The sequence below is a fragment of the Magnolia sinica genome, chromosome 18 (assembly GCF_029962835.1).
Source record: "Magnolia sinica isolate HGM2019 chromosome 18, MsV1, whole genome shotgun sequence".
Lineage (NCBI taxonomy): Eukaryota > Viridiplantae > Streptophyta > Magnoliopsida > Magnoliales > Magnoliaceae > Magnolia > Magnolia sinica.
In genome coordinates, this window is record NC_080590.1 from 6,059,598 (window position 1) to 6,080,253 (window position 20,656).

Below are 20,656 nucleotides of genomic sequence, written 5' to 3' on the forward strand. Positions count from 1 at the left end.
ACACGATTGACACATCAAATGTGGGCTCCACGTGATGGGTAGTGAACAATAAAGGGCCTCACATGAAGGATAATTAACATTAATGGTGGGCTCCACATGATGGATGGCCTACATCAAGGTGGGCCCTATAATGGATAGTCCACATAAAAGGTCAGCCCCCTAATGATGGACAGTCCACATCCATGGTGGCCCCCTCATGATGGGCGGCCCACTTTGAAGGTTTGCCCCACACAATGGACGGTCCACATCAAAGGTGGGCTTCATACGATCAACTACCCCTAGAAACATGCTTATTTGAATGATTTTCTAGATATGTTTATTTCAAATAAGAGTCTTTTGAATTCTAAAAAAGTTATTTTACCAAACATGATTATATAAATGATGCCAAATGGGCCTTAATTTTTGTGTTAGCTAATGTGAGATGAATTCGTTTTTAGGCGCACTATCAAATAGGCCCTAATTTTTTAATAATTTAGCTCTAAAAATAATTTTAACACAATAAAATGAAACTAATTCTCAAGTAATTGCATATTTTAGATAGAATGATGTTTAGAGACAATACTCAAACATTCCATTGATCTTCTAAATCTCCTAAATCTCATGGTGTGTTGCAAAGGCCAATATGGGGCTATTAATGGCATTCCGCAAAGATAACGGTGACAACTATTACACATTACGAGCTGACGGCTATAACGGGTATTATGGAAAAAATAACAAAAATAATCCACAGCCACTGTTACTGTCCCATAAAGGTTGTAATAGCCTGGTAACAATCCATTACAAGACAAATATGAAATTTTCAGATTTTTTTAATAGAAGAAGAGTCGTAAAGGCTACCTTGGAAGGCATAACATGCACATAAGTTAAGCATGTTTGTACATATAGCCATATAGTTGTTAATGGGCTAGGCCTGATGACTTGGCCCAACCCGACACAAAGCCAAAACAAATTAACAGACAATAAGTAGATACAGATAATGCATGTTTTTATATACCCACTAATTAGATTAGACTCTGAAACCCAACTGTGGTTGTGCCAAGGTCGGGTAGGGTTGGTCGAACCTGCTCCAATTATTATTAAATGGGTTTGGTCGGGCATGGGTTAGGTGAACTTTGAGTAGGAAGGTCAGGCCGTAGGTAATGGGTCATGGGTCAGGTTCAGACCATACTTCTTGGCCCATTTAATAAATGATCTGGATTGGGCTCAACTTGACTAGGCCGAGCAGGCCCATTGACCCCCACTTGCAATCACTTTGGGAATCCTACTTCAGCTATTGAAATATGAATTCTCAGTACCAGCACTCTGCATAACATTTAATAATTTTTTATTTTTTATTTTTAAATATCATTCCATGTCTAATGTTCAATAAAATTTACTAAAATTTTGAAAAATGAACAAAAATCCAAATAATAAAAAAATCAGATTTCTTTTATATCTATATGCCCCAATCTCCCCATTGTTGGAGAAGGCAGTCCTTATGAAACATGTTTCCAGATGGCATACATGTAACATGTGAGCCATTTGAAAAGTCGCCCAAACAAATTCTGCAATTCCCATATTTATCATCATTAACTGTGTTCAAAGCTTGAATATCCTCAATATCTTCATGCCCCGACTCTTCAGGAAGGGAGTCCATACACCCACATGGTATACATCCATTTGAAAACTCCCCCAAACAATTACTGAAAACTCCATCTAGATCTATATCTTCATGATCCGACTGATAAGATTGAAACTCCTCTATATTTTCATGACCCCACTGATAAGCTTGAATCTCCTCTGTGTCTTCATGACCACAATGATAAGATGGAATATTCTCTATATTGTCATGACCCCACTGATAAGATTGAATCTCATCTATATCTTCATAACTCCACTGATGATCTTCATGACTCCATTGATTAGATTGAATCTCCTCTGTATCTTCATGACCCCACTGATAAGCTTGAATCTCCTCTGTATCTTCATGACCCCAATGATTAGATTGAATATTCTCTATATTGTCATGACCCCACTGATAAGATTCAATCTCATCTATATCTTCATAACTACACTGATGATCTTCATGACCCCACTGATAAGATTGAATCTCCTCTATATCTTGATGACCCCATTGATGGAGAAGGGGGTATGTATATGTAACATGTGTTACATGAGAAAAATCCTCTGAATAAATACTGTAATCCATGATAATTGAAGGTAAAACAATATTCATGAGCAAGAGAATGAGGAGAGAGTAAAAGAGAAATATTGGAGAAGGAGAGTAATTTAGAGAATGAGAAGAGAGAGTAAAAGAGAAATATTAGAGAAGGAGAGTAATTAAGAGAATGAGAAGAGAGAGTAAAAGAGAAATATTGGAGAAGGAGAGTAATTTTGCGAGAGAGATTTTGATTAAGAGTAGGAGATTTGTATTGTTAATTTATAATAGCCAGGACGGACGCGGATTTCCTGCGAAAGCATTTCGGAGGAGGTTCGTGCGCTGGAAACTTAGGTGGGGCCCACTGTGATGTTTGTGAGAAATCCTCCCCGTCCATCCGTTTTTTGAGTTCATTTTAGGATATGTTGCCAAAAACGAACCGTATCCAAAGCTCAAATGAGCCGTACTAAAGGAAAATGTGGTTAGGGAAATTCCTGCCGTTGAAACCTTCCTGGGTTCAACAGTGATGTTTAGATGCCATCCATACCGTTAATAACGTCATTCCTATTGGGATTAACTGAAAACAAAAACATTAGCATGAATCAAAACTTCTATGGCCCCACGAATATTTCAACTGTGGACGTTTAATTACCACGTTTTTGGCTCATTTGAGCTTTGGATACGGTTAATTTTTGGCAAGATGTACTAAAATGAACATACAAAACGGATGGACGGAGAGGATTTTTTAAAAACATCACACTGGGCCCCACCTGGGTTACCAGCGCAGGAACTTCCTGCGAAGGCTTTCGCAGGAAATCCGCGTCGCTTAACTAGACTCCCTGTTTGACGCGGATTGGTTACTACCTTGAACTCTAGGACTAATGTGATATCTTGGTTTTATCCGCACCGTCCATCCATTTCTTTCATATAAGTTCCAAAAATAAGCTGTTCCAAGGCTCGAGTGGACCACACCACCTGAAGCAGCTGTGATAATGACCCTACTATTGAAACCTTCTTACGGCCCACGATGGTTAATTTACCGCATGTTTGTGTGTGTGTGCGCGCGCGCGCATGTTATGGTCCACCTGTGTTTTTGAAAGGCCCGAGTTTTAGTGTGTCCCCTCATCCGAGCAGTTCCTAATGTCCCCATTGTTCCCTTTAGTGTGGTCCACCTGAGCTATGGATCAAGCTGGATTTTGATAACCAAATTAAAATTTTGGAGGTTGATCTGTTGGACAGATTGGATGGCGTTTATGCATCAATGCCCGCCAAAGACAGCTCGAACTTAGGGCCTGTTTGGGTTGACATATTCCAATTGATTCCTATTAAATTTTATAATTATTATGAAGGAGACGTGATTGGATATAAGCTGTAATGGCATCAGAAAACACCTCATCTCCCCCACAACGTTATCATTGGGTGTTATCCCTGAAAATTAGGAGGAATTCACCGAGAAATTCTCCCATCATTCCCCACGGTTCATCGTTATAACTGAGGAGATTGTATTGCTGAACCTAGGCTTAGGGCCTCTACATTATTTTCAATCATGTAGTCCACCTGAATCACTAATGTTATGGTCCACCTGTGTTTTTTTGTAAAATCCCCTTTAAATTTTCAAAAGGTGGTGGTGATATGTCCCTCTCCACGTAGAACTATGTACAACTATCCAAACCATCTAAACTGTGGGTTCAATTGTGGATGGAGCGTATCTATGAAATCAGACAGATCCGGCAATCCTAGCCATTCGATTATTGTCTATTGAATGGATAGTTAAAAGGAAAATAGTGATAATCCAGATTCAATAGTTTACTTGCCCCATAGAAATGCATGTCCACACATCAAGTGGGTTGCAACGAAACAAGTGCAGAGATCAGAACTAGGCTGATCTTTTACTGACCTGTGTGGCACAACTGATAATAAAAGCTGCCAGATTTTTTCCAACCAGGGACTGGACACGACAGGGCCACCACGATAGATGGCATGATGTCTACAAAAGTGTAAGGATCACTGTTTGAACCGTTTGGATTTTGGGTGTCGAGCTCAGCCCAAACCTGAAGGTCCATTCACGTCAACCATATCTGCAACTTGGGTTCAGGTCAAACCGAACCCAACTGACCCTATCCGAGGTGGGGTTCATAGCTGCAACTTGGGTTTAGGTCAAACTGAACCCAACTGACCCACTCTGAGCTCGGGTTAGCTGGCTCGGGTTGTCAAGGCCCTCGATTTGGGCTTTGGTTGACCAAATTCGGGTCAGATTAGGCCTGATTGGGAATAATCACATTTATGTGGGTTAGGTCAGTTCAAGCTGGGTCAGGAAAGTATAGACCGCTTGGGTTTGAGTTCGGGTTGGAATTCGGGTCAGATTGGGGGGCAGCTTGGATCCTCCTGAGGTCAGGTTGGGTTGACCCTCAACCCGAGCCAACCCACCCAAGCTACAACACTCCCTAACATGAACTCTAGATTTGTGCCTGGTTGTATGCCATCGTGCAACCCCATAGTATACAATCATTTCTTCTGTTTCCCTTTTTGGTAAGTGAATTTTTCCATGCACAATCTAGCCTGCTTATATGGTGGATCCCGCCTTGGTTGTACCACTGTTAAATGCTGCAATTGGGTGATCCTACGTTTCTAGCTTTTTCTTCTTTGCTGATCATCAGCTCCATTTGACAGTTTTCTCAACGGGCTGCTTGTGCAGCTGCCCCACAGGGTGGACTTCTTGCGTACTCCGACCAGTGCAACTTTACACTATTATCCATCAGTGGAAGGGCCCACCTAACAGAAGGTTCCCATCACAGTGCTTGTGTTTTGCTCAAGGGTCATGTCCAAATATCTCAGTTGAATACTGGCAAGCAAGGAGGAAAGAAAAACAATCAATGAAAGAAATGAAATCCTCAAATCTCCTTTCCTTTCAGGTCTATGACCATATTGGTTACATTGCGGAAGGAAAAAAATAAAATAAATCAACTGATGGCAATATCCAGCTATTTGTTTTGATTAATAGAAAAAAGTTCCATGCCACCCTAATAAATTGCATATGGGTATGAAGAAAAATTAAGGAATTTGATTCGGATCTTGAGCTCTTGTCACCATAGCAAAAAGGCAATGGGCAAGAGATTTTATAGTCCAGGGATTGATTCGAGGTTGTACTTCTCAGGTGCTGCCGAAGCTTCATTCTCATGGTTCCCTTGTAACTTGGGCTTATCCAAGGAGTTGAGAGTCTGTAGGTAGGAATAGGATGCATTCCGGTTGGAGGATGGGCCCGGATTGCTTATCCTGCTTGCCAGGAACCGCCGGATCAATCCCCGGAGGAATGGAGCCATGGTGTCTGGTTCATGTTCCAAGTAATACATGATTCCTCCCATGCATAGACAAAAGAGAGCCACCTGCAATAATGTTGAAGCGAAATCAGATTCAGCAGCAATTTCAGGCTTCGGTGGTGGTTGTGGTTTAGGGCCTGTTTGGACTTTGGACGCAGCTCCCATTAAATCAGATAGTAAGGCAAGCAATAAATAGGACTGACTCATGCGCCAACAACCCAACCCACTTGAAACCCAGGCATGGAGTCAGTTGATCAGATTCAGAGTCAGGCTCTGGTCGGAAAACATTGTAGACTTTAACTAGCACTTTCTATCAGCAATATACAGTACTCGTATATAAATAAATAACAGCATTGAGCAATTTCAATAATTTTTCTTTTCCTCTCAAAAAAAAATCATGAATTTCTTTTATAAATGGGTCAGTTGGACTGGACCAGGTTGGATTTCGGAATCTGCTCTCAGGTTGGGCCTGGTCATCTCATCTTGGATCATGGGTCAAGCTCAGGCTCAGGCCAGGATGCCAGGCCAGTTTAGCAAATTGATTGGGCTAGGGCAGAGCCTAACCTGACCCAAACCTGACTCAGTTCCACCCCTAAATGATATTTAACTTGGAACTAACTACTTTCCCTTCCTCCTCCTGAAGCACGGTCAATCCATTTGCGAAAGATTATCACAAGACAATGTTTAGCTTGAGATGAGTCATTTTCTTGCGATGTGTAAACTCACACAATCCCTGCATTTTGTTTTATTTTCATCTTATTTATATTTTGTCAAGGATTTTAAAAACACATCGGTTGGCATAGTTCTTTATCACATTCTCGTCTTTCATATAAAGGCCCAAGAACCTACTACATTCAAAATACCCCTCCCACAGCAGCTGCAGATTAGTGCTGCAGTTCTCCTTGATCTTTCAGTAAAAACAATCAATTGTTTGTAAGACGAAAAGTTTGATATTGTTTCATGCTTTCCCTTAAGAATAAGATTGTCTTGAATCGTGATAAACGTTGCAAAGTGACAAGGATCAAAATTAGGAGACCATTACTTCTGGGCCAAACATCTCACTGACAGACTTTATCTCAAACGGGGCCAAACATTTCACTGACAGGCTTTATCTCGCATGGGTATTGGGTTGTGATGTGCATTCCAATATGTGAGAGCATCATAAATATGTAGTTTATCCTCGACCTGATGTGTTGCATTACATGTTCCTTCTCTTTCAGCTCCTTTTTTTTCATCTCTTCCTAAATAAAAATTTCATACAAACAGTTTTTTTGTCAACCATACAAGGATGCCCCCTACGTAACTTGGAAGGTTCCATTTAAAGAAACAAAAAATGCCATGTGAGATCAAGGTGTTCAAAAACGGTTACGTATAGGCCGTAACGGCCGATACGTAACAGTAACGGCCGTGACCGTTACACGTTACAGGGTCGTAACAGCCACCCCCTCAATTTCATACCCGTAACGGTCAAAAAACAGCTCTCTTTTTTCTTTTTTATTTATAATTTTTAAGCTCCGATTTTTCACATTTGTTGATACTTTTCTCTTCCAAATTCTTCATAAACCATTCTATTGCAAATTCTGACCACCCTTAGCTTGAAATTAAGGATCAAAACAAGTTATATTAAGGATTTTCTTGATTTGAAGCTCCGTGGCCCGTGGGCCATTTTCCAAAAATTCTTCAAAAATAGGTATTTATACTTTTTTTTTCTATGTATTGCTGTTTTAATGGTAGAATATGATGTGTTAATCATATTAAAACATTTTAATGTTCATTTAACAGATTATGGTAGTGATTTTATATTTTTTTTTATTTTTTTTGTATTTTCGCACTATTTTCGGCCAATTTTTAAAAAATACGAAAAAATCATTTTTTATTCAATATATTGTTGTTTTAATGGTAGAATATTATGTGTTAATCATAGTAGAACATATTTATGTTCATTTAACAGATTATTCTAGCGATTTTATATTTTTTAAATTTTGTCTATTTTCGGACTATTTTCAACCAATTTTTAAAGATTACAAAAAATCTTTTTTTTTTTTTTTAATGCATTGTTGTTTTAATGGTAGAATATGATGTGTTAATCATAGTAGAACATATTAATGTTCATTTAACACATTATGGTAGTAATTTTATATTTTATATTTTTTCTATTTTCGGAATATTTTCGACCATTTTTTTAAAAATACGAAAAATCATTTTTTATTCAATGTATTGTTGTTTTAATGATAGAATATTATGTGTTAACCATAGTAGAACATATTAATGTTCATTTAACAAATTATTCTAGTGATTTTGTATTTTTTAATTTTTTTTTTATTTTCGAAATATTTTCGGCCAATTTTTAAAAATTACGAAAAATCATTTTTTATTCAATGTATTGTTGTTTTAATGGTAGAATATGATGTGTTAATCATAGTAGAATATATTAATGTTCATTTATGTTGGTTATATTGAGCCTGTTCTATCAAATTCATGTTGGAGTAGTCCTCCCGATTCGTATCCATATGATTATAGATATTCATATCCAAATCCAAGTTACTCATCACAGACACACTCTCAATCTCAAGATTCTCAATAGCCTGAGTACGAGTACCAGTACGGCTATTCGACTAGCACTGGTGGATATCCTTACTCGGGGTTGAAGTTGTTGCCTAGTCAGGATCAATCATCCTCTGGTTTTATTGACCTAGTATTTCCTTCTAGCACTGGATATTATGGATATGCATTACCTCCACCTATTGGGCAGCTGAATCCTGATGATGATGATGACGATGACGATGATGTAGAAGTCGAGCAATCACAAAAAAGTAGATTTTCATTTTGGTGGTGACTTGTGAATTTTATTTTGGTAATTGTAAGTATATATTTGTATTAAGGTAAGTATTGTTGTACACCCATTAATTCATTACCCACACATTCACCAAGCAAGCACACACTTGACACTGCCGAACTTGTATTTAAAATAACTCCCCTAACAACCAATCACATAATCCTTAATCAAGTTGCAGGGGAGTATATCAGACACTAGTAATTTTATTTTTTATATATTCTTGACTTGAGGGTGACTGACAGGACAAGAATCATAACCACGGGATAGGAGGAGAAGTCTCTGACATGTTGAAGAATGAAGACTTCAAAATAGAATGAACATTATAATTTATGCAAGTCTAGACTCTAGTCTAGAGACCTCACTCCTCAGGTATGTTAATAACTTAATATAGAATAAATTATGAAAAATAATTGCAAACACCTACACATGTAAGATATTTTGATATTACATTCATTCTAGTATATCTATCATTGATATTAGACGGTTAGAAAATTAAATATATGAATTTTGCAGTTAAATCCAGGTTGTCTGGTTCATAAATTCATTAGACAGTCCGATACAACTTCTCACCAAAGAGTGGATCGTTACACCACCATAAACATGTTCCAAATTATAAATGAATGCATATTGAGAATATTTAGAATATTTCAGATTTAATGGATATTTTTCCATAATTTTTTACCCAAAAAAAAAAAAAAATGCACCGTTACAGGACCCGTATTGGCCAATACAGGGCATATCCGTATCGGTAACGGTGGGCACCGTTACACCCACCGATACCGCAATGGAACACCATGTGTGGGATACACGTGCATGGTATTGGTAACGCAAGCATGGCCACTACTAAAATCTCTATTGACAGAATTTCTTGTTCTCTAACATTGTTCATATAGCATGTTTAAAACCCAACCCAAACAGCTATGCAATGATGATGGCAATGACGATTTAGTTTCGACTTTTTCTACAGGCCTTTTTCTGTTCCTCTAGGTTCAGTTTTATGAGCTGAATAATGTCTTTCATTTTAACAAATAACTATACAGAGTCATGTTTTCCCAGATGTCCATGCCATGCAATGTCTATGTTACATGTGTCTGTGACAAAACAATGACTACCACAGATAGCTTGAGGCTGAGATCCTAGCTTACTTCCTAAACACAAGATGGCATCTTCGGTTCAGTTCATTCAATTGCCAAGCACAGAAAGGATCCTACTAAAAGAGAAGCAAGAAAGACTACAGATAAGAAGGCAGTAAATGTTACCTCAGCATTCTTTATATTTGGAAGCAGATGGCGATTTATTAAGATATACCACAGTGAATCTCCAGCACGGGGAAGAACATATAGAGCCAATTCTGCCCGTCTTGGTTTCTTCTCAAGTAGTACTGAAAGGGCAGCAATTCCACCCGCAAACCAGTACACAAGTTTGTGGTCCTCCGTTGCCACTTTTCTGTGCAAACATATGACACCCTTGCATCATCCAGAAAATCAATGTCAGGAACACAGGACCATACAGAAGGAGATGGAGAAGACGAATAAGGGTATAGAGAAAGGGGGGAAAAAGGAACAAAAGACAGAAAGAAAGAAAGAGGGGGGTTGAATTACCTGAAAGATTCCAACAAAAGCAGACAAGAACGTTGTTGAGCGAACAGCACCTTTAATGGCAAGCCAGCAGGTACGAGCAGGAGATTGCATGAACTAGAAGGAATCATGTTCATTAGATAATCAGTTTTCACTTGTCAGTTGTTAAGTACTCCCAAAAATCATTTGAAACAAAACACTATCGTTTTACCCTAGCAGGCCAGTTTTGTTGCCTAAAACAGAACCAGAGGGAATCATCTCCATAAAGAATCAAATGTCACAGGTTAAGCATAACTGAAAAGCATTTGAAATTAACCAATATCCTTTCACAATACTCCAGCAACCAGAAGCGGAAATAACAGAAACAAGTTAGCCAGCGCATGTGGTGCAAGTAGAGGAGTCAGGCTGTGGGATCAGGAGATGGTGCTGGAAATTTATTCTGAAGGGTGGGATATCATACATACAAATAGTAGAAATAGGCTAGCAAACTTACAATCTAATCATGAGAGTGAGTTATAGAAAATGACACTTGCTTTCACAGTAATGGGACAATTTCGGTAATTGTAGTTATGACTGTCAATTTAAAATTTGATGAAGATAGTATAATACCGGGTTATGTCTGCAATCCAATGGGCAGTAACCAACTTGGTACTAAATGGAATGGATACATAAATTAGGCTGCAAAATTTGTAATCCAAAATGGACATCTCCAGAGTGAAGGGTATAAAAACTACTGAATAACTAAGTAATAAAGTATTCTAATATATTTATAGTATTGAATATATTATTAAATATCTAGCTGAACTTCGGGTCACTATTAGGTTTATTGAGGTTGTATTATACATAACCAACAGTTGTTTCTTTTTCTATTTCTTTTTTCTTTTTCTTTTTTTTCACCAGTGAATTAGTTTTAAAAAAATTATATAAAAATTAGTAAAATGAGTTGTAGTATGCATTAATAATTATGCATGCTCTTAATAAACTTATAGTCGAGTCCTGCAGATCACATGACAAGGATCCAGGTTGGCACCAACCCCACTCAGTGGCCAAATGCAAGCTCCGAACCCCCTCAAGATAACCCCTTCAGCCAGGATCCTTAAGTCCTGCATCCTCAACAAGTCTGCTCACAAAAATATGGCAATCTTCGACCTCAAGAGTTGTTGCCTTGGCTTAATTTGGCACTTTGGACACAATCCTCAGTTCCTACATGCTTGTGCAATTGTTGGAAGGTCCTATGCATATTTGCCAACTGTGGAAGCATGTCCACTTGCAAGCACTTTCACCTTCCATGAGCATCTCTTTGATGCACTTTTGCCCTAGTAGACTCTACTTTCCTTAGTCTCTAGGTCTTTGTAGTCTTGTCTATTTAGGCAGTCACTTGGTGACTCCCACTCCTACATCGTTGGGTGACTCCGGTTGCAACAAAACTAGCACAACTCGATTGAAACCAAGATGTACCAAACGAAATTTTAAACATGCAAGCAGCAGTCCCTCACTTATATAAAGGCCTGCATCACTGCCTTAAACAACTCCCATTCCTATTGCTAATTGAAGCATTTGCTAAAACCTAGCCTAAGTAGAAAGGATTATCCGTGAGCATTCGTTCAGTGCACTTTTGCATTTCCCCGACTCTATTGGTCTTGGTAGAATCCTCTATTTAAGACTGCAGGTGACTGGCCACCCTTGCCATCTAGTAGTTTTCCTCCAAACTTTTGGGCCAAAGCATGCCTCTGCCCCTCCAGCCGACCCGGTTTAGCTAGGATAGTAGAAACTGCAGACCCAGCCTTGTACAAAAAGACATCTCCTGAACAGCTTGTTTGCGACTAAGTCAATACAAGTGTAACTTTCAACTCACTATTGTGTCCTTGCGCAGATAGTCTAACCAGCACCAACATCCGAGCACCCTTACAATTTAGCATCACACAGCCACCACAGAAACTTCACGGTGCAATCAGCTTTAAAGCTTTTGACAGCCCATCGGAAAAAAGAAAAAAGAAAAAAGTGTGGGTTTATGTTATTTCTTCCAGTCAAATTGACTTCCAATTCCCCATCCACATTGACTTCTGAATTCCATAGTGAACAATAAAATAAAAGGGCGGGCATCATAACCGTATCATACAATCAATAACACTCTATGGCCACAAACTCTCCAAACAAAAGCACTTAATGGAACACAAGAAGGAAGGTATTCCAACTTGAGTAACAAGTTTTGGTAGCCAGGTGTCCTGAAAGATGAAAATGAGTAGATGACTTCTTTTCCTGGCCTTGTAGGCAGCTGGGGCCAATCACTGCGAGCATCATCAACTCAGTGAGGATTCACATATTTTCTCCACTGTCTTTTTTCAAAAACTATTGTCAGAGATGCTCAGACTGGCATTCAACGGGTTTCAACAATATGTCAGGACCATGGAGACTTGCTTCATGCATTTGAGGGATCAAATCTTTTCTAGCTATCATGTTTTCTCCATTGTCCGAGGATTGCCAATGAGGTGGCCAATTGACTTGATAACGAAGGATCTACTCCAGAAAGTTCATCATCGAAGGAGATGATCAGGGTTTCAACTACTAACTCAGGCCATGGAGACTTGCCTTGCATTGAAGGCAACAAACCTTTTGTAGCTATCTCAGGTCATGTTTACCCAATGTTCCAAGGGTTCTCAATGAGGTGACCAATCAACTCAATAATGAGGGAGCAATGAGAAGGTCACTTGCTACTGGCTCCCAGATGTATGATTCTTGTAGTGTTGTTTTTCTTGTGCTTCATTAGTATTCTTGTTGTTGTTCTGGAAAAAAAAAAAGACTGGTAATCCAAGGATCCAGAACACTGCATATTTCACAATCCAAATATGAAAGCTAACGAGTGTCCATGGAACAGCAATCAACTGCCTCAGGATAACAGACAAAATATGGAAAACTAGGAATGAGACAACATGATAGATTAAATAAATAAATAAGAAGGCAGCTTCAGTAGCTATCTCACTCTCTAATCAGTGGACTCAAGAAGGCATACAAGAAGGATTTGCAGTCAAGAAATGTTTGAATACAGGACAAAGAAGCTTAATTTCTTTTCTCAATCCAATATAGAGAGTTAGAGACATAAAAGATGCAAATTCCTGAACTAACCAACAAACCGAAGCACAGATGTGGGATACCTTTTGTAGATGGAGCACGACAAATGGTACAAATGTTAATGAGAAATATAGTGGAAATGTTTTCCTGAAAGTTGCTGATGCTGCAGTAGAATTGTGAGCCAAACATGACGTTGTATCCGGATGAATTATAGAACATGGAATGATGGAAGGATATTCCATCAAGTTGACAGAACTGGACCCCTTTCTCTTTGTTAAGTAAACAGAAAGAGCAGCAACATCTACAGGACCACCTCTACAGCTATCCCTGACAGCCTTGTATACAGGTTCCGCAACTGGTCCTGTCTTTAAGATAAAATCTTGATATGATTTCGGCAAGCTTTCAGGTCGCATTACAAAGGCATACATGACCTGAAATGAGAAAATTCAACAAATTACAGAATTACTAAAATTGTTTTCACAATTACAGTTTATTTATGAACTGTATTAGTGAAGAACCCTTTTAACATGATCAAAGATATGGAAAAATAAGGAACACATTGTGGTTTCGATTAAATAAATTGCCATAAAGAAGAAACTATTTAGCAGCTTCAACAGGAGTTACTTATCAGTTTAAGTGAAACATTCAGAAAAATTGGAAACTGGAAAGGTGGTGAAATTCACTTAAGCCCTCATCAAGAAGAAGAAACAAAAGATGTTATATAACCACTTGTTATGTAACTTGAAGAAATGAAGAGATGACCTCCAATTCCAAGCAAAATATTCGGTAACAACAGTAGCTAGTACAACAACCAAACTATTTGACTTTGAATTGTTTGCTGAGAAGAACATTTGAGGTCTGCAGAGCCCAAAAATGTGATTTGGTCCTTCTGGTCCAAAAAATTTGATTATAGATATTTGCCTGAATTCTTTCGTAAAGGAAAGGAGAAAACTAGCGCAAAAGAGTAACCACCAAGGCACTTTCTTTCCGCTTTTCAGAAAAAATAAAAAGAAAACAAAAGTAAATCATGGTAGATGAAGGAAAAGAAAGAAAGAAAAAAGGGGGGGGGGGGGGGGGGGGGAAGGAACATAACAAGGGTTGCAAGTAGTGTAGGAACTTTCCCAGGTTTCTCTTTTTTCAGGAGCTTCATGGGTACACAATTTCCAGTGAGGGAGCAGTTGTAAACTATTGAGTTCAATCAATAACAGATCATGCAGTTTCCTGTTGTCTTAGGTTTGCCCTAGGAGTCATTTAACTGTATATGAATATGAGGGGACAGATAAAAGCACAAATATGCAAATGCAGGCATACAGATGCATCAGAGAAGGGACAACTGATAAGAAAACAAAAATTGTTGCCAATGAATGGATTGCTCCAGAAGTTCACAAACTACCATATGAAATAGATCATCATCGGCTAAGCCTAATCCCAACTATTGGGGTACCATATGAAATGGATGACTACCATTTATTTATTATAGTAGTACAAATGTTATGTTCCTTTGAAATGGAAGGATATTTGTAAAGATAAAATGAATAGGTAAATACTATGCCGTGTAGCAGTGCAAAGCATCATAACAAAATTGAATTCAAGAAAACAACCAAACTTGTAAATGAACAACATTTGATCCATGCACGGCAAGAAAGACTGGCTTTGACAAATCCGTAATTCAGTATGAAGCTAAAGACTGGCTTTGACAAATCCGTAATTCAGTACGAAGCTTTGGGTCACCTGGCTACATGCTAGAGCAAATAGTAAAGAATCTCCATGTCTCCAATGGCTTCCCCAAAGGTGAAACTTATTCTTTGACTTTGCAGAATTATAAGCACACTGCATCAAGTGTTAGAACTTAGAACAGAAGCCCAAGAAAAATTAAAAAAAAGAGCCAAACTTATATCATTATGTATCGAAAGACAGAATAACACAGTAAACATAATCTCAGAACTTTCCATGTACCTGTGCAAGCCTAGCTAAGAGATACAAAGCAAGAGTGCGCCTCCGGCTCGAATCATCTAAAGCCAAAATGGATAATCCTGCAAGCGAACCTGCTAGAATTCTGCTCCATCATGCCCTTTAACTAAGTTATGAATATGGAAGAGGAATTGTGCATCAATAGAAACTGTTGCAAAGCATCAATGGAAATGATGGATGTATGAACTTACGCATTCATAGGAGTCTCCTTCTTTCTCAACTTCCTCAGCAAACATCGAAGGGCATGATATGATCCGGTAAACCCACCAAAAAGCAACCCAACGCGACATGCTTCTTCTCTCACTATCAAATCTTTCTCTGACACAAGTTGCTGCATAAGGGGACCAAATGCTTATGATATCAATAGAGAATCTGCATGCTTTTATTATAAAAACAATAGTCTTAAGCTAGGAATAAGAATTGCAGACATAGCATTACATTGAAAGAAATACAAGTCCTAACCAATTTACATGGAACTTGAGGCAGCAGCACCAACAGAAGAAACCGAAAGGAAGAAAAATGTCACCGAAATCAGCAGGCCTCCAACTCAATCCAATCAAATTTTAAAATTAAGGAAATTTGATAATACTTAGATCACCTTTCCTTGAGGAAAAGTGGACAGGTGAAGTACTTTCACTAGACTGCTCTTTTTTTTTATTGGCGAAAAAAATTAACTTAACTGTTATTGGCCACAAGAGGTGTTATCGAAAATTAAGTGGTAAGTATGCATCATACTCTTCACATGCAGAGATTATTTATTGTTTTTGAAATTAGACATCTCTCCTCCAAATAAACTTGTATACAGATCAGACTAAATCGCCTTTAGACTGCCGCTACTGTGCTAGCTTGGAAAGAACAGCTCTGAAGCCCAGCTCCTAGGGAGATGTTAAAATGTGGATAATTCTCATCACGCCTTTCTATTGGCTTTGAGGTATTTTGGAATGCCTCTTGGTATTTTCCTTGAAGAGACAGTGTGGAGTACCAATCCTCAAAACCCTATGCTCAATGTCCAACCATCAAAGTTGCCACAAGGATAAGCTAAATCCTAATGAAGATCTTGGAAGCTTGAATGGATGTGCTATTGAACCCCAAAACTTAGATAGATCATTTCGGCTGTTTTTTCTTTTCTTTGTTTTCTCTGAAAGATCATTCTGGCAGTTACCGAATGACTTTGGAAAAGAAAATAGTCGTTGCAATACACAATTATATTATCTTATTTGATAGTCTCCTCTCTTCTTTTTAAGCTAAAAAATGTCACAACCGACGTATTAAGAACTTCATCAATGGTACAACCCAACTGTCGAGTCAATGAGATCTCGACACCCGAATCATAAAGAAATGGATAAGAGTACACTCAGAAGAATATTAGAGTAGAGAGGAGAGAGAACTTTATTGATATCAAACTTCTTCTCTTGCAATGCTAAAGAAAACTCACAATTAGAAAATTTTGGAATGCCTACCTACTACACCACTTCCCCCTTTTGTAGACACTACATGAATCTTCTCCAACAATGAGCTTGATTTCAAATCAAATGTAATTGTTTTCAAATCAATCTAATCTACCTAAGCTGGTATAAGCTTTAATACTAGTAAAAGCAAATCTTGGAAATAATCCTCCAAATCTTCAATCACATCTTCAAATTAGCCCCTATATCTTCAATCACATCTCCCCATATCTTCAATCCGATCTTTAAATCAATCGTCATATTTTTCACAAATAGTAAATTGCAAATCTTGATATTTAGGCCTCACAACTATGAATAAACATTCCAAAATAATACATGGTGGGCCCTGTGGTGGGTCGTGTGCCTGCATCTAGGGGTGTACACGAACCGAGCTAGCTCAGTTAGCTCGCTCGACTCAACTCGAAAAAGCTCGATTCGACTTGGTTCGAAATTCAGTTCGAGCCAAGTCGAGCTGATTTTTTTAGCTCAAAAATGAGTTTGAGCCGAGTTCGAGCAGGCCCCAGCTCGACTCGACCCGACTCGAATCGAATCCAACTCGAATTGAACTCGGATCGAACCAATTTGGTGACTCAGTTACTTTGCCATTGATATTGCTCACCAAGTGTTTGATAAAATGACTCAACGAAGTGTGGCTGGTGGTAAGGAAGGTATGTACATGAAACAAATACCATTTTTTTTCTTGGTTTTTATGTTGCTTAGAAGGTGTTTGATAAAATACCTGTAAAACCATTGCTTCTGTTTCACATACAAATGGATTTTGAAGGTGCGGTCCAGGTGTTTGTGGAAATGCCTCAATGGCGAACTTGGCTCAATCTTGGCTCAAACTCGGCCTGAGCTGCTGACCAAACGGAGCCAAGTTGGCCGGTCAGGCTCGAGGACCGAGCAGAGCCGAGTTCGAGCTGAGGTCAACCAGTGGCCGAGTTGAGTCGAGCTGAGGCCAGCTCGACTCGGTTCGGCTCGATGTACACCCCTACCTACATCAATTCTCTCCAACTTCAAAAGAACTTGTCCTCGAGTAAGATACCAATCTTAACCTTTGTGCTGGTACTACCTCTACAACAAATCTTCTTCTTCTTTGGTGGAAGCTGGTGGTGTAATCCTACGCGTCGGCTCGGTACAACCTATGTTGGACTCAATTGTAGATGATGTCTCTTTCGCTTGCGCTTTTGTGAGTGCTAACTTATTTGTTGTAACTCAAAAGTTCTTCATGGATCCTGTAACATTTGCCCCGTTTTTCGTGGCATTGTCATCTTTTGCAAAGGTGCTTTAATTTTAAGGTTGAGACCAATTAGCATGTCTATAAATGTGATTAAAACTATCAGTAGATCCCCCAATTGATACATTAGTGAATTCAAGAATAGGACCAATATTAATGCATCGATCACTTCATATGCCAAATTAGGGGTGTACATCGAGTCAAATTGAGTCAAGCTGGCCTCAGCTCGACTCGGCTCGGCCACTAGCTGACCTCAGCTCGAACTCGGCTCGGCTCAGTCCTCGAGCCTGACTGGCCAGCTCGGCTCGGTTCGGTGAGCAGCTCGGGCCAGTTTGAGCCAAGATCAAGCCGAGTTTGCCATTGCGGCATTTTCACAAACACCTGGACTGCACCTTCAAAATCTCACTGCATTTGAGACAGCAGCAATGGTTTTACAGGTATTTTATCAAACACCTTCTAAGCAACATAAAAATCAAGAAAAAAAGTGTGTTGGTTTCATATACATACCTTCCTTGCCACCAGCTACTCTTCTTTGAGTCATTTCATCAAACACTTGGTGAGCAACATCAATATCAAAGTAATCGAGTCATCGAACTGGTTCGATCCGAGTCGAGTCGAGCTGGGGCCAGCTCGAACTCATTTTCGAGCTAAAAAAATCAGCTCGACTCGGCTCGAACTCAACTTCGAACCAAGTCGAATCGAGCTTTTTCGAGTTGAGTCGAGCGAGCTAACCAAGCTTTTTCGAGTCAAGTCGAGTGAGCTAACCGAGCGTGCTCGGTTCATGTACACCTCTATGTCAAATGGTCCTTTGACTATGTGGATCTCTTTGTTGTTTCTAGAATTTCTACCTCAATTCTGAGTTTTATGTCACGCTTCAACAATCGGAGGATTTAATCATTAGTGTCTTCATAAGCCAAAGCAACCTATTGTTAATTAGGACCTCAGTGGGGACCTTCCTCTTCTTGTCCACGTGCTCCAAATTCAGTCTCCAGATTCTCTCCAATGCCAAAGCTCCCCCCACTTGATTAGTGAAATTGTCCACCACATGCGTGAATTAATCTACCTGGTCTTCTTGTGCCACCCTCTACGAAGCGATTAGGAGATGATATAGAGTCGCCAGTTCCCTAACGATCGCACGCTCTAAAACCATAATGATGCAACCGGGTTGTCAAGTCAATGAGAGCTCGACTTCGAATCAAATATTAGAGTAGAGAGGGAAAGAACTTTATTGATATCAAACTTCTTCTTTTACAATAGTAAAGAAAAAACTCACACTAAATCCTTGCCTCCTACATCACCTCCCCTTTTATAGACTCTAAATGAATCTTCACTGGGAATCCCCCCAACTAAGAGCTTGATTTCAAATTAAACATAATTGTTTTCAAATCAATCTAATCTACTTAAGATGGTATAAGCTTAAATACCTAGTAAAAGAAAATCTTGGAAATAATCCTCCAAATCTTCAATCACATCTTCAAATTAGCCCTATATCTTTCAATCACACCTTCCTATATCTTCAATCCCATCTTTAAATCAGCCCCCACATCTTTTCACAAATAAAAAACTACAAATCTGATATTTAAGCCTCAAATCTATAAATAAACAGTTCGAAATCAACACAAGTTGGGTCCTATGGTGGGTCGTGGGCTTCATCAATCAAGATTCCTAAGGGCTTGTTTGGCATCATGGAATCGGAGGGATCTGTAGGGATTTCCCTCCTTCTTCTTCTTTTTTTGTCATTTTGGCAGCAAGGAATTGGAGGGATCTGGATTTGAGAGGAATCTAAATCCTCCAAAAGAGCTCGTTTTGAACTCCCACCTCAAAGCTGTGATTTCAACCCTACTCAATTCTGAACAGACTAAAATCCACTAGATTCCACAGAATCTCAAATCCACCAAAAGAGACCTAAACTTTCCCACAACCCACGCGTGGGCCACAATTACTGGATCTTCGTATTTAAGTAATCATCATGAGAAAACCAGTATCAATGAAACTTGGTCATTCAATCCATACGGGTGAATTCCACTAAACATAACAGATATTTCAAGCAGCACAAAGGGCAACAAAAGTCGTTCCCATTTCACTCTTCAGAGACCAATCAACAACACAGGATACTTCCAGTTACAATGCAACCAGAAAACAATCCAATTCAGCTCAAGACTCTAATCTCACGACAGCAATAGAAAATACATGAAGAAATGTCTAAAAATTCTGCCATTTTCCATTCTCCATATAAAAATCAAACACATCCATAATCAATGAAAGTCAGGACAATATTGGAACCCAATCCGGACATTATCAGCGGAATGAAAAGAAATCTAAGCAAATGAGAGAGAGAGAGAGAGAGAGAGAGAGAGAGAGGAACCTTGAGATCAAGGAGGGAAGCATAGGACTGGCGACGGGCGAGCTTGAAGGCGCGGAGGAGGATTCCGATGCCTACACGGACTCCATAGGAGAGGAGGAAGCTCTGGCAAAGGTTGCCGATGGCATTGGCAACACACGACTCGTCGGCATGCTCGCAAGGTGGGTAACGGCCGCGGGCATGGCGCTGCCGGCGCTGCAGCTCCTCGATCGCCTCCCGAAGCCGGTCCTCCGCCTCCCGGATCCGGCGCTCCACTGCGCCGTCGGTGCTATCTTGGGCATGGGGTGGTGAGGGGGGGTCGGAAGTGGAGGATGTGGCCCCGGTGGAAAAAGGGAAGGAGGGTTTGGAAAGGAAGGGCATATCGGACAGAGAGAGCGGACGATGCTTTCCGCATCTGCAGATAGAGGAAAAAATGGGGCCGGAAAAAAGGGGGAAATGAAGGAAAAAGGAGGAATTCGCTTTTCCTCTTTCGAAACTCAGGATCCAGCATGGACGCGGATTACTTACCGACAGGTTGAGTAGCGAGTCCGCTACTGAAGTGACGTCACCAAGTTCTGTGGGCCCCAGTATAATGTATGTATTGTATCCACACCGTCCATCCATTCTGAAATATCATTTTAATGGTTGAATCAAAGAATGAGGCAGATAAAAATCTGTAGTGGAACCCATCACAGAAAACAGTGGGGAGAGTGATTCCTACCGTTG

The 20,656-nt window shown here is 39.5% G+C and overlaps 1 protein-coding gene across 1 annotated transcript; it reads right to left on the reverse strand.

Annotated features, from left to right (window-relative positions):
- Positions 1 to 5,011: 5,011 nt before the first annotated feature.
- On the reverse strand, positions 5,012 to 20,431 carry LOC131232651 (uncharacterized). The gene is made up of 8 exons (XM_058229037.1): positions 19,955 to 20,431; positions 15,099 to 15,238; positions 14,893 to 14,992; positions 14,668 to 14,766; positions 13,020 to 13,367; positions 9,892 to 9,984; positions 9,550 to 9,756; positions 5,012 to 5,520 (listed from the first exon to the last, which is right to left on the reverse strand). The coding sequence occupies exons 1-8, from the start codon at positions 20,309 to 20,311 to the stop codon at positions 5,254 to 5,256; spliced, it is 1,611 nt and encodes a 536-aa protein (XP_058085020.1). The 5' UTR covers positions 20,312 to 20,431; the 3' UTR covers positions 5,012 to 5,253.
- Positions 20,432 to 20,656: the final 225 nt, after the last annotated feature.